A 15,139-nucleotide genomic window follows, 5' to 3' on the forward strand; every position below is an offset into this window, starting at 1 on the left:
GGGAACTGTTGGTTTACAGACCAGTGGCGGAGCAAATGGGGGAAGCGATCTGCCAGAGTTGTAACTCACACGAGAGGCGAGTAGAGGTCATTTGTGCTGGGGATTGCTGCTGAGTGCCAACCTCGCTATATGCTTGGTGGTGAGCATTCTGGGTATCTCCACCGTAGCCTACAGTAAACGGGGCATGCTGCAGGGACAAGCTTGGTCATTAGACTGCACATTAAAATGGAAGGAAAGGAAAGACTACATTGTTAGGTGAAAGGCAGCTTCCACATTGCCTTGGGCAGAGTATTCACTGTTGATGTCCATGCCACTAAATGAAGCGTTAAACGGGTGGTATATAGAATATATTTTAAATAATGGGGAGTGAGCTCAGCATAAATTACCGCCTCAATTGGGGATGGTAAGCGGATATAAAAGGTCACGTGGAAACAATGAAATATTCACCGCTGGCAACATTGCTTATGAGAAAAAACATATTGAAAGGGCAATTAAATAGTAAGTGAGAGGCAGAATGAACGCAGCAGGTGGAGTCGGATACATACAGAAGTAAGCCAGAAGCTTGGGTACGCTCAAAACGGCTGCCACGTTTTCGACTGAGCCGCATTGCAGTTTCAGTGAGAACGCGGGTTGGGATGCATAGGAATGTTACATTAAGCAAGCACACCACCACTGTTGCGTCTAGTGGAAAAGGTTCCTTAATATAAGTTAGAACATGAGGGGAGGGAAAACCAGAGGAATAACAATAAGGGAACTTACTTTAATGCTCTATTATGTTGTTACAGAGGGAACTGCGCACACAGAGGAAGATGTAATTATAAAGGAGCACTGGTTAGTCTTGTAGCATGGAACCTGAGTGGGTAACCTTCTGATTTTTTGGTTCACATAGGGCTTTTGGCATATACCCATATATAATACATGACTACATGTGTATTTTGTTTAATTTGTAGGTATACAACCACAAGAATATTATATCGCCAGTAAAGGTCAGTGTGAGAAGAGTCATTGGTATGATGGTAAAAGAATAGGAGAACTACACGTGTTTGAATATAACTCTATATATGTTTTTAGGTGAAAATGGGGGAATTTTCATTGTTGTATATCAGAAGAACAGTGAACATGCCGTGAGGATGGATTTGTAATCCCAAACGGGTTGGCAATACTGGGAGGAATGAAAAGTTGCACCAATGGATTCACTCTTATGAGCTGTTTTCTGTTTGGATGAAAAAAAGGGCAAAATACCACTAGTGTGGTTGGGAAACACTAGAGAAAATGGAATTCAATGAACTATGCATGTTGTTTTTGTTGGTCAAAAGAGTGAGCAATCTTTATTATGAAAGGATAAATAGCATGTGTTGAAAATAATGACAAGAGCCAGTTTTTTTTACTTTTGAAAGTTTTTTTTTTTACTTGACTGAAAGTGGTGATAAGGGAATTTAGGGGAGTTATCTCCACTGGAGTCCACTTTGGATACTAACTGGCATCAGTGGGTTATTTTTCTTGGTTTTATTTATTTTGTTCTCCTTGGCCGGGGAACGATACCCACCTGCACCCGAAATTAGCATATTTGTAGTAATAAATATTTAAAGCATTGGACCTTTATCAAAGTATTCAGTTGTGCACCTCACACCTTGAGGGGGCGGAGATAGGAGAATGACACAGAAGTGATGTGGTTTTAGGCATACACTCTTATTAAAAAAGAAAGTGAGAAAAAAAACCTACATTGCCCTAGCTTGAAGAGTGGTTTTCCTGCCTCAACTAAAACTAAAGAGACTGTCAGGCTGTCTTGTACAAAGCAAATAGTCCACCGGCATGCATCAAACCTATATCTAACCCTTATATTAATAACTTAAACTAAAGGGAAATGATGCTCTTCTTGTTGGTCCAGAAGGATGGTTCCCTTCTTCCGGATGACAAACCAAAGTTTGCTTATGGATGACGAAGTGTAAAGTAATATAAAACCAAAGTGCCAACGTGATTAAACACAAAGTTTCAAAGTATACAAAGTTCTCCAAAAGACAAAGTTCCAACTCAGAAAATGAACACCAAGAAAATAACTTGCTTTTTTTTTTACTTTGTTAGGTTTCAGCTACTTTAGGTATCTGACTAATGTCTCTTTCTTGCAAGGGTAGTATACACTTCCCCTTTGTTGCTTCCCACTTCGTGTTAGACTCTGTTCACTTCCCTGACTTTTTCCCAACCACTGGGACCCCTTTGTTGCTTTCAATGTACTGGTATACTTTGTTTACTCTCCTGTCAAGTACTACCTATTTTCTCTCGGGCACAGGGACAAGGAGGCGCATTGCTGATGATAGATCTATACATCCCAAGGTCTGCAGGCTGTTTTTTAATGTTTCCCCCAGTGATCTGGGTTTTCTCTCCCGTGCAGAACTGTTCTTCACTTCAACTGTTGTCTCAAAGGTCTAGGGTTCGCAGCTTCTCTGTTCGGGATCTGATTCAGACCACTTGTTCAGCCATGAATCCCCTGGTGCCATTTCCCCCAGGTGAGTACCTTATGGTTTGTCGTTCCGATTTATTGCCAATCGACTCTAAGGGTGGAACTCGCAGGACTCAGCTGTGTTTCCTCATATTGGCAGCGTCTCAGTGTGAACCATCTCTCGCTGTGCACGCCCTCCATTGCAGAGCTCAGCTGCATTTCCTCATGTATGCAGCGTCTGTCCATGAACTAGCTCGCATTGTGCACATCCTCTGTGTCCTTCCACCGGCCTTCCGTTTGTCTTGGAGTGCCTGAATCAGGGCAGGCTTTCCCGGTTTGTTTTCCAGCGCTCCTTCTCCCGCATCTCTTCCACTTCTCTCTGCAATCGGCTTCCTCTGCTTATCCACACCGGACTGCTTCGTCAATCTAGTCCATCTTACATTGTTATTTGAAATTGGGTTTTCACAATGGGACCGCTTGTTGTGGTTCTCTGCTCTGTTCTTTCCATCTGTATGAAGCTTCCTTGTCTCAGTATGATTAGCACTGTCTTCTATGGGATCTCATCTATTCTTTTTCATCCCAGTGTTATACATATATGCAACTGGTTCTACATTACATAAGTATATTGGTTTGTGTGGTATTTGAGTTGATAGAGAAGGGGAGGTTGAGGGAACCTTTTGGTAATGTCCTGTCTTGACCACACAAGAAGAGTTCCAGATTCATCACACAACCCATCACAGTTGGTGAATATAATGATCAATAGGGGCTCCATTTCCTGAATACCATTCCGAGAACAATGATGATCCAAAGGTTGAGTTAGAGGGATAAGGCGAAGTTCTTTTTAGCAGCTAATTAACAATGGGAGGTTCAGCACAACGGAACTCAATTGACCTATCTGGATTACAGCACATGAACCCAGAAGATAAAACTATCCTTTGATGGTATAGAGATGAGGCTCCAGGAGAAGAAAAGTAAATATATGTTGCTGCAACCGGCCACATTTAGAATCAGCTTTAATGGTAAAAGACAATTCTTTACAGATGCTGAGGCTGCAATACAGTTTTTATTGAAAATATGAACGGACGGGAAGGACATTAGTGCTAGACTTTCTAAGGGCTTCTTAAAGGGGCTATACTTTAAACTCCTTGCATAACGGATGATGCTCGTTTCTTTTCAGGTCACCAACGTTAGACAATAACCATGCACCAGAGGCGTTGCTAGGGGGGGGCTTTGGGGGCTATAGCCCCAGGTCTTTTGATTGTAGCCCCTGATAGAAACTCAGGTGCTACAACCAAAATGCTAGCTAGCCCCGAGTGCCACCAGTCCCGACATTAGCTTAGCCCCTGATCTTTTCCAGACCTAGCAATACCCCTGCCATGTACTGACATGTACTGTTAGAGGTTTGCTTTTTTGTGTTTCGGTGAAGCTCCTTGTCAGACTTGCGGATGGTTTAGTAACACTCCCATGATGTATAAGACATAGAATAGGATCATATGTATGGAGAAGGGCATCAAAGTTGCTGTGGGGAACCAGGAATGAGACACAGACAGAGACCTATGGTTCTGGCCATAAACCTTATTAAAATAAAGGGAGGTTTGGAAAATGCCTCTCTCCCTGCTCTAAGAGGGGATTCCCTACACCAAACAAAACTAACGATCTGTTGGATGTCAGAATGTTCAAAGAAAAACGTCCTGTGTCCAAAGTACTATTCTGGCCCTCATATTCTCACACAATTAACTCTAAGGTGAAACAGGGAATGTCTTTGGCCTGGAGTGATTTATAAATGTTCAAAAAGAAAAATGTGTAACTCCAACACAAAGGTTTCAGAAGGATAGAGGTCCTTATTACATAGGGCGGCTCCCTTACCCTGGATTTCTCTCCCCTCTGTTGTATATTCAAAGATATCAGTTCCTTGAATTTCTCTTAATATACAACACAACTGGTACACATAGCACTGTTTTTATCTTTTGAGGATACTTGGTGTATTTCTCCTGCCAGTTTTTCACTCCTTTTCTTGATCCACAATATAATTGGTTAAAAAAATAAAAATAAAAAAAAGGAGCCTGGCTGTAAATATCCCTCTTTGTCTTGTTAAAATACCTTTTGGACTTCCTTGTCAGGTTTTCATTCCTCTTTTCTTGTTCAACGATATAAATAATACGCAAAACAAATTGACTGAGTTTGTATCTCGATAGGATACCTGTACTCTCTTGCCAGGTTTTCACTCCTCTTCTCTTTGGTTTCAGAAAGCCTTTTGCTAGTCCTGGTATATCCTCCTCAGGACCCCTTGAGGTGATGTATTTCTTACAGCGGCCAGGCTAGTCTTGAATTCCCCCAGAATGACTCCCTTTGCAGATCTGGAGGTTAAAACTCAGTGTGTCACTCTTCAGGCACTTCACAGTACAGGCGCAATTTATTTGAAAAATAATTTGGAGTGCTACCACCCTACTAGATGCCTTTGTTCAACTTCCCTTGTGCTCCTACGAGTGCTGAGGTATCAGCGAGCCTGTCTAGGGGTTTGCTCATTCTCGGTTCTTGCTCCTATCCTTTGGAATGGGCTTCCTCTTTCTCAGAGAGAAAATTTGCCATTTCGCAGGGCACTTAAAACGTATCTTTTTTAATCGTTCCCTTTTCCACTACTAGGTTCTCTCCCCGCATGAATGTCTGCCTAGTGTTTAGCGCCTAGACCCCTAAGGGCCTTAGTTGCGCTTTATAAATCCTGCTACAATACAATACTATACACTGTTCAGTTAGTTTGTCCTTCCTGGTGTGCTTCCCCACCAGGGCTTTCTCACATGAACACTATTGTACTTGCCTGGTACACGCTCCTGCCAGGACTTTCTTACATGAACACACTTGCAACTTTGTCCTTGCCTGGTGTGTTTCCCTACCAGGGCTTTCTTATGCGACCACACTTGCAACTGCCTGGTATACTCTCCTGTCAGAGCTTTCTTAAACATGTAATACTTGGAATCTCCAATCTCAGCAGACATTCCCATCTCCAGCCCTCTCACTACTCCTTGCTCCTGGTCTGTTCATGCTCTCCCGTTCTCTCACCTGGACATCCTGGTTCACCCGGCTAAGCCCCCCTTCTCCGTCATGCGACCTATGAAGCGAATGTCAGTTGCTACTTTTCCCACCACCTTCATTGCCCCTCCCATTCCTGCCACTGACTCTCACTCTGACAACACCATACTAACCTTCAACTCTCCATCTCCAACACTCTGGACATCCTTGCCATGTCATGATGATCTGCATGAAGCATGCCTCCAAGCGCAACTCCTGGTATGTCTCTGACCTGGCCTCTCTGAAAAGCAAGTGCAGAGCTAATGAGCGACGCTGGCAGGCCTCGAGCACATCCTCTGACAAACTGTCCTGCTGACTGCTCCAAAGGCAATACAGACTTTCCATCTGCTCGAAGAAGAGGGCCTATATCCAAGCGTGCATCTCTAGGGCCACCAACAACATGGCCGATCTTTTCAAAATCAGCAAGGAACTCGCCAATCCTACTGCTATCTCCACTTCTCCTCTGCCTTCCCTGGCCCTCTGCACTGCACTGGCCTCTCACTTCATTACTAAAACTCGGGGCATCATGTCTTCACTCTGCTCTATACCACTCCCTTCTCGCTTGCCCGCTCTCCATCCTCCACTGGCCTCCCTTTCCCTGCCCCTCCTACTCACCTCTTTCTCTCCTTTATCACCTGATGAGGTCTCTAGAAAATTCCATTCTATAAAAGTCTCATCCAAACAGGTGCTCCGATGCTCCTCCAGAACTATAAAGGATAAAATTGTCTCCGTTGCTCTAGCCTTGGCTGATTTCTGCAATCACTCCTTTGCCACTTGATCCTTCCTGTTAATCCTCCAGCACCTTCTCCTAAAAAAGCCTTCCGTCAACCCCTCCTGCCCGGCTAACTACCAACCTCCATTACCTCCGTCCTGGGCAAACTCTTGGAGAAGCTGGCCATCTTCCATCTTATCCACCACACTGAATCTGTTGGTTGTTTCGACGACCACCAGTCTGGATTCAGAGCTGCCAGAGGCACGGAAACTGCTCTCCTGAACACCCGAAGACTTGCTCGCTAATTTCGATTCCAACTCTCCTTCCGTTCTCATTCTTCTTGACCTTTCCTCTGCCTTTGATACAGTCAATCGGGCCACCCACATAAATTGCCTCTGTGATACCCTTGGCATCATGGACCTGGCTCTGGACAGGTTGATCTCCTTCCATTCTGACCAACATTACCAGGTTAAACTGGGCCCTTTCCTCTCCTCCATCTACCTTTTCACCTGTGTTGTCCCTCGGGGCTCTATCCTCTCACCTTGACTTTTCAACATCGACCTTGACCCTCTAGCCCATTTTATCTCCGCCTTCTCTCCTAACTTCTGGTGTTATGCGGATGACACGCAGCCTTCCTTCAAACTTCCCCTCCTCTGCCTCCTCCTCTCTCATTCCTGACTGTCTGCTATTCAGGCATGGTACCCTGCGAACGATCTCTGCCTTAGTGCCAGTAAGATTGAGATCCTTATTTGGACCCTAGCTCACTCCTTCCATCCGGCCGCCTTACATGAGCCACCTCCCCGCTGCTCACCCACTTGCTGAGGCAAACAATCTTGGTGTCATCTTCGACTTCTCTCTCTCCTTCTCTCCTCACATCACAGACCTTGCCACAGCTTCACCTCCTCAGAGGCATTCTCCCTTCCACACCTTCCCCCAGAAACTCAATGTCTCCAGAGCTCCAGTCCTCTCCAGCAACAGCCTCTTCCTCAATCTGCCCAACTCCACCGGTGGCCACCTTCAACTAATCCAGAACAGGACTGCAAGACTTACCCTTGGCCTTAAGCCCAGGGACCGCATCTCTCCATCCCTAAAATCTCTCCACTGGCTCCTGGTTGCTATGAGGATCAAGTTCAAGATTCTCTGCATCTGGGGCATGGGACCCTGCTACAACCAACTCACTCTCCCTACATACCTCCCTGCTAGAGCCCTTCGGTCTTCTAGCACTAACTCTCTGCAGCTCTGATGCTTCCCCAAGCAGAGAGTAGGGGGTGGATCCCTCTCCTCCACAGGTGCCTCCTTCTGGAATGGCCTCCCTGCTCCTCTCAGACTTGAGCCGGATCTCCTTAAGTTTCCAGAACCTCTCAAGACCCTCTTCTCTTCCACCTTCTCTCTACCCCTCCCCCTGCCAATGTCCCCCTCTACCTCTGACTGGTTGCCTGGCTCCTTCAGATTCGACTAGTCTACCCCTCCACTTGGTCTCCCCTGAAAGCCCCGCCCACCCAACCCACACTTGCCTGCCAGGCTCCCTCCCCCTGCACTAGCCTGTCTGGGCCTGAACTCCTTGAGCCTTTTCAGCACCATCGCTCTCACTTAGCATGTGGACCTTTACTCCCCTGCAGTCTCTACATCGATATTTACAACATTGACTACTCGTCTACACTTTATGGTTACACCTTATGTAGAATGTTTTGTCCTTAAGCATCAAACATATCTGTCTCTTCTATTTCTGGGTGATTTTGTCATCAGTGAGCGTTAAGTAGGCTGTCGACGATGTATTCAAACATTTTTGCTGTTGCAATTTGCCAAGATGTTCGATCGCCACCAATGAGTCGGCACCACCATGTTTCTTCTTCTTGCAAGATGTTGAATCCCGGCATGCAGGCTCTACATTCCCCTTGCACTGTCCACCTGGCCTCCCCTGGCACTGGCTTAACCCACGGACCCTTCCGCTCTTAACGGCACTTCCCCCCTTGCCCACTCCCCCACACTTCTTGTTACTGCACTTGCACCTCCAAATGTCACAATGCTAGGTAGGACTATTTTTGTGTTTCTTCATCCTTGTATTTCATCCCCCTGTTCCTCCTGTCTTGTTGCGCCTTGAAACACCTAGTGTATAGGCGCATTGTAAACAGCCAGTAAATAAACTGCCTGGCATACTCTCCTGCCAGGGCTTTCTAAAATGCACACACTTGAAGCTTTACTTTGCCTGGTCTATTCTCCTTTCAGGGATTTTCTCATGTGGGCTCTGCATACACTTGTAAACGTGATGTCTTTCTGTGTTCGCTTTATCGAAGACTTTTTGCCTAGTAAACTATGCTGCCAGGGCTTTTCTTAAATGTGTATTGCATACACTCACAGACTTGAAAATCTCTTACTTTTCTTCTGTTTTCCCATTCAACATTATGCTCAGTGGCTTCTTCTCTTTACAGCACTTTATTCGCATTGTTTCACACGCAGTCTCTTTAAATGGTGCTCGCAACACTTCGGGAAAGTCAATTCTACATCAATTAAGCTACCAGCAACTTTCGTGTTAACAGGAGCCACGCGACTGCTCAGCAACAAGGTATATGTGATATTAGGGGAAAAAATACTTAAAATACACGCAAGCGTTTTATATAAATGTGTTATATCTCTCTTCTCTGAAAGACTTCCCACTTCTGTGATTAACTTCTACTCGCTTAGATGTATGTACAAGTGCAATTAAAGCTGGCTACAGTTACTGGCAAGTTATTTCTGTTGTTCAGGAGTACAGAGCTTTCTTTTCTCTTTTCGACTCCCAGTTACAACACTGCAGGCTTCTGCTGCTTCCAGGCTTGGCTTCTTCTCCTGCTACTGCTAGGGAAAATAATGGGATCCACACCCCTCTGCTGCATGGGTGTCTCTGATCCAGCCTCATCAAGGGAGACCCTTCCACTCTTCATCTTCCCTCAGCTTTTTTCTGCACACAGACCTTGGGAGAATGCACGTCTTCAGCTCTGCATTCACAGCACTTAGGCGCACCTGGAAAGACTGCCTGTTGCTTCCAGTCCCTTCCAATTCTGCCATAGCCAAACCGAGTTTGTGAGCACAGGATCAACTCAGAGCCTGCAGATTAAATCTGCTCTTCCTCTGCTCTGGCGTGCCTTCTGTGGTCACACTTCCTTGTGAACTGCCAGCTTCGTGCTTTGCTTCTTCTGCAACCTTCTCAGATCCTGCCCCAGCTTATTTCCACTACTACTTCTTGCTGCAGCCTTTTATGCTCATCAGGCGGGCTAATTGGTTTCAGGTGCATGCCCTTAGGCCCAATAGCCTGACCTAGACAAGCGCCATTAAGCTTGCCTGCCTGACTTGGATTCTTGCATGCCCCTTCAGCCTCATCTTCTTCACAGTCCCTGATCTCATTGTTGCGAGTGGCAAACGGCTATAAAAAGGGTAGGGTTACTCTACCACCAGGGTCGGGATCAGAAAGCGCCTGCCTTCCCCCCTGGCCACATGAGAAGGGTCCCAGACCAGGTTCTTGGGGGGAATCCCTTTGGATTCTTCACAATGTTTAGCCCTATTCTCCGCTTGCTAGAGAAAATCCCCAAGAAAAAGAATAACTCACTGGGCCTTCGATTAGTCAGAAGGTATCTGTTCTGTCCTGGAAGACTGGAAGACTGGAGCACCTCCTATAATGGCCCGATGGAAGGATATGATTAAACAGGTGTTCATAGAGAATGATTATTTGTAGATCAAATTTGTATACCAATGACAGAGGCTGAATTGAATAATAGCACTATTTTCTAGAATATGTTCATGTATCTCGAAACCTCCTTGATCAATGGAGGGATGGTATTACAATGCAGAAGGTGTTGCATGTTAAGATTAGATGGGTGGCCTACAGAAGATGGTGTCAGGGACTGCTGCATCGGAGCCCACATATATGAGACGGGATATGACGACCAGCTGTTCCCTCATTCCCTAGCTTTCCATCTTCCATTGTATGGATATCTGTGTACCCAGAAAGCAATGTCAGACATTTGATGTTAAATGGCTGTATTGAAAGGATGCATGTGTATTACCTATAAGTCTGTTAGTTGTGTGGCTCTGATGTAGAAAATAAATAATTTGAGTAATGACTTGTTTTTAGTTGATAGAAAAGTATTATTAATTTACAATCTTCCCCACTCTCTTTTACCATCTGGTGTTGTATTGCCTTTATTTAATGCTTTGCAAAGATAACAATCAACTAGTTGAGTTCAGATTTCTATATATAAAGACATCTGACAACTACAGATCTTTCTGCTTTTTGTGCTGTGCCATCATGTATTGCAGACAGAAAAGCACGTCTCTACATTGGAAGTGCAGCTGCCCACCCAACTCAAGTTCCCTGTGGGGTCCCACAAGGCTCATGCTTCTACCCAACATCATACAACATTTATACAAAACCACTCACCATCTATATCCTCTGGACATATTGTATACCAATTATGCCAATGATACACAGATCCAGATTCCACTCTCGTAATTAGAAGCAAAACTCCGGCAACATCAACGGAATCTACATCACCCAAGCATGGATGGCCGCATATCAGTTCTGTCTGAACGACAACAAAACAGAAATCCTGATAGTGGGCCCCCCATTCTGCCTTGCAAAACTCGATTCAGCCTTCCGCTACTTCGACATAGATGCCTGCACCATCCTCGTGACTGCCTCTGTCAAAATATTTGACGTCCACCTGGACTCAGCCTCAGCTCACAGAAAAGCTGCACACGAGTTATCAACCAGAAAAAGCATCAACTTTCAAATTATTTCCATCACACTTTGATGTCTCTCTAACAGTGATGCGCCGTACCACAGAGGATCTCCAAGCGTAGCTTATCTAGACCTACAAGACCAATCCACAGCAACAAACTAACAATTTCATGCTTCAGACACAGAGCTGGGGGATCCAGCTTCTCAGCCATTGCCGCCCGTTTGTGGAACAATTTACCCCCTCACCTGCGCTTTGAGCCTCGATATTGGCCTTTTAGAAAATAACAGAAAGCTTATTCCATTGGTTATGAACCTATATCTTGATGTACAAAAGCGTCTGCTAAGTCATTGCGCTACTGCCCTACTGATTTCTAAATCGTACAATAATGTTTTCTACTGCCTGGAATCTTTCTGTTTGTACTACTTCCCCTCCCCCTACCCAGCCTCCCATCCCCTCTGGTCCCCTCCTTCTAGGCAACCAGCGCCTTGATGCCTGTTGGTGTTGGGTACTCTACAAATGTACAAATAAATTAATTAATATATAAATAAATACAAATTGAGGGAAGGTGCAAATGGGTAAATTACAAGTTTGAAAAATTATCAAAAACAAGCAGTTTGTGTGCAAGTGTGGTACTGCCAGAAAGTACATTTATGCCTACCGATTCTAACTATGGCCAAGCATTTATTTCAACATACATTTGCTTGCAATACAAATAAACCATACAAATCTGCAGATATCTTTTAAACAGATAAAGCAAACATTCCAAAACAAGACATAACCCCAATCCCAAAGTGTTATAAACCTATTTCTAGACCTGAATGTAATAAGTGTTGCAGCCTGTGTGGAGACTGAGAAACAGCGGTTGTCTTTGACAAATCCAATACTCTATGGGCACACCCCAGGCATGTTTGATAGGTACACAATCATGAAACATGACAATCCAAAAGCTATAAAGTGTTGACACAATACCTCTTCCGGAAAGCATATATGAAGATATTTCCAGCAATCGGTTGATGAGTCGAGACCAGAAGCCCATTGGAAAGTAAGGCATTTCATAGAGCCGAACAATAATCTCAGAATTTTCACAGTGGGGAAGCTCAACGGCAGGTCTGTGATCAGATAGGCTATAGTGAAAAAAAATTAAGTTACAAATTTGATGCATCTCATAGCATGTATGCTTCTTCTAAGCCTTAAAAACCAAACTGAACCAATACATGATATAATATGGTCAAACTAATGAGGGCATTTTGATTACATTTGAGGAACTAGATACACAATGTATTGTTTCCTGGGATTGTTGGAAATCACAAAGCAAAAGAAACGGTGATGGCTGGAAAGTTTAGAATTAATCTTAAACCTCTGGCAATTGCTCTGGGGAACAATCCCTGTAAATAACAGGATTCCTTTTACACAGACCTTCCACCCAGGCTATGGTGCCACAGTAATGAATAGTTTGCAACAGGATAAAGAGTACTGCACAAATTCCACTGCTGTTGTACCTATTTGTAATTTCCTGTTTTAGAATACAGTACTTATTTACTGGCTGCATCCATTCATTTAAATCAAGTGGGCATAATGAAGACAAAAACGGATGTTCCAGTTTTAAAGTATCCAAATATTTAAGTATGCCAACGTTTGCAGTTTTCTTCTCAAGGGCAAGATTGCTATACGCTGGTGAGTCGGTTTAAACGCGCAGATGATACGCCATAAAAAATGACTGCTATGGAGTATGCCTTAATTAAACATGGAGGGAATGTTTGTCAGAGGATTAATAACATATGTATGCACATAGGTTTCCTAATGCCTCACATCCTCCCTTGGTCTTCTGTTTGACACACATTTTAACAATTTCTTTTAGTAAATAAAACATACAGAGGCACAAAGTAATGGTGACATCAACTGAATTGTCTCACCCTATCCAGCAAATGGTTTAATAATAATAATAATGCATTTCTTATATAGCGCTACACACCCATAGGCCTCAGAGCACTGAAATAACAGAAGACATTATCTGAGAGTGCGACTCAATTTATCGACCTTGGAAGGATGAAAGGCGGAGTTGACCCTGCCAGGAATCGAACCTGCCCCAGCAAGCTGCGCACAGATATCCGGTGCAAGCCCGTAGCTCACTGTGCTATATGACTGGCAAATTATGTAATTTTCCTTTTTGCAAGAAAGTGTGGATTGCTAGGAGTTGCTAGTGAATTTAGATTCTTTGCATTTTAAGTGGTACAACGATATATACTCCACATGATGGTCATGAAGAAATGGGGCTGGACAAATTGCAATTTTACAATACTATAAATCAGAATACCCAAAGTTAAAATTGGTGGAAAAAAATAAGAAATATTCCACACCAGTTTAGCTCCTTGCATGATAAAGAAATGAGCAAACAAGTCCATAATATATACGCAAACAAACTTTGCACAACCATGAATTAGCTGTTTTCCTTATAAGAAAGCAATGAAACTGATATTGGCTCAGATTTAATGTTAATGTTTAACATGTAAAATATAAAGAAATATTTATTTGCATTGGATTTTATAACATTTTGAAAAAAATGCAAATCAGTTTATTTTATTTTGCCTGGTTGTAACTTAAACATAGAGAGAGACTAGGGGAATAAAAAAAAGGTCACCCCTAATACATTAAACACATGACACAAACAGACCTTTTCAAATGGTCCGGTAGGAGTAAGTACCAAGCACTACACTCTAAATGCTATACAACTCTATTTAAAACGGCCACCTCCTCTACTTCCCTCATCTCCAACTGTCTGTCTGCTATCCAGGAGTGGTGCGCCACCAATGACCCCTGCCTTAATGCCAGTAAGACTGAGATTCTGCTCATCGGCACACCCACTCCCTCCTTCCCTGCAGCTCTCTGGCCGGCCTCTCTTGGCCCTCTTTCTGCTCCCACCTGCAAGGCTAAAAATATTGGGGTCGTCTTCGACTCTACACTCTCCTTCTCTCCTCACATCGCTGACGTCTCTAAGAAGTCACACTACAAGCTACACTTCCTCAGAGGTATTCTTCCTTTCCTCTCCTTCCCCCAGAAGCTCAGTGTCTCCAGAGATCTGGTTCTCTCCATGCTGGACTATTGTTAACAGCCTCTTTCTAAATCTACCTGCCTCTACTCTCCGCCCTTTGCAACTTATCCAAAACAGAACTGGGAGACTTGTCCATGGCCTCAAGCCCAGGGATCGTATCTCTCCAGGACTGAAATCTCTGCACTGGCTCCCAGTGGCTGCGAGGATTAAGTTCAAAACCCTCTGCATCTTCCACAATGCCTTCTGGGACATGGGGCCTCAATACCAGTGGCTGCGAGGATTAAGTTCAAAACCCTCTGCATCTTCCACAATGCCTTCTGGGACATGGGGCCTAAATACCTTCAACTCTCTCTTCCTAAATACCTTCCTTCTCGAGCTCTTCGCTCATCTGCCTCCAATTCTCTCAGGGTCAGTCGATTCTCCAAGCAACAAGCTGGTGGTAGATCTTCCTCTTCGGCTGGGGCCTCACTCTGGAACAGCCTCCCTGCCTCCCTGAAACTTGAGGAGCATCATCTTCGGTTCCGTAAGCACCTCAAAAGTTTCTCTTCTCGTCTGCCTTTTCTCCTCTTCTCCCTTGCTGATTTCCTGGCTGACACAGAAACTGCTCTGGTTTACCTGGCCACCCTCCGATCTCGAACCCAGATCCCTCCCCCGCCAGTCGGTTCCCGACTACCCCTGCACTTGGTGACTGTTTTCTGTAGCCCTACGGTCCCACTTCCTGCACTTGACACCGGAGTCTGCACTTAACCTTTCACTCGCCACTTGCTGGCCACACTTTTATTATTGTTTATTTATGGTTTACTTATCTATTGTCTTATCGCATGTACCGCACTTTCCTCTTCCACTTCCTCCCGCACTTCTCCTCCTTCCCCTCCCTCGCACTTGCGCGATCTGAACGACACCTGGCCTAGTAGGATCGCTGTCTGTCTTCCCCTGTTTCCCGCTCCCTTGCCTCGGCGCGCCTTGAAACACTTGTGTATAGGCGCGTTATAAATGCCATATCATATATCAAAACACAAACATCTAAAAAATATACTCAAATGGTTAAAAGATCAACATCACCCAAAGTGACAAGAATTCCTAACACCATCACTACACAAGGCGTTTATATAGAACAATTCACACATAATCAGAACACCTTATGTCACTTAGTTAGATTA

General features: G+C 44.4%; 1 protein-coding gene across 1 annotated transcript in view; it reads right to left on the reverse strand.

Annotated features, from left to right (window-relative positions):
- The window catches only part of LRRK2 (leucine rich repeat kinase 2), a 2,398,611-nt gene that overhangs the window by 1,014,754 nt on the left and 1,368,718 nt on the right, over window positions 1-15,139 (reverse strand). Inside the window, exon 35 of the mRNA XM_069629211.1 lies at window positions 11,900-12,054. Within this exon, the coding sequence (XP_069485312.1) occupies window positions 11,900-12,054 (155 nt within the window). The remainder of the gene's footprint in view (window positions 1-11,899; window positions 12,055-15,139) is intronic.

This window comes from Ambystoma mexicanum, chromosome 12 (genome assembly GCF_040938575.1).
Source record: "Ambystoma mexicanum isolate Mex_15411 chromosome 12, UKY_AmexF1_1, whole genome shotgun sequence".
Classification (NCBI taxonomy): domain Eukaryota; kingdom Metazoa; phylum Chordata; class Amphibia; order Caudata; family Ambystomatidae; genus Ambystoma; species Ambystoma mexicanum.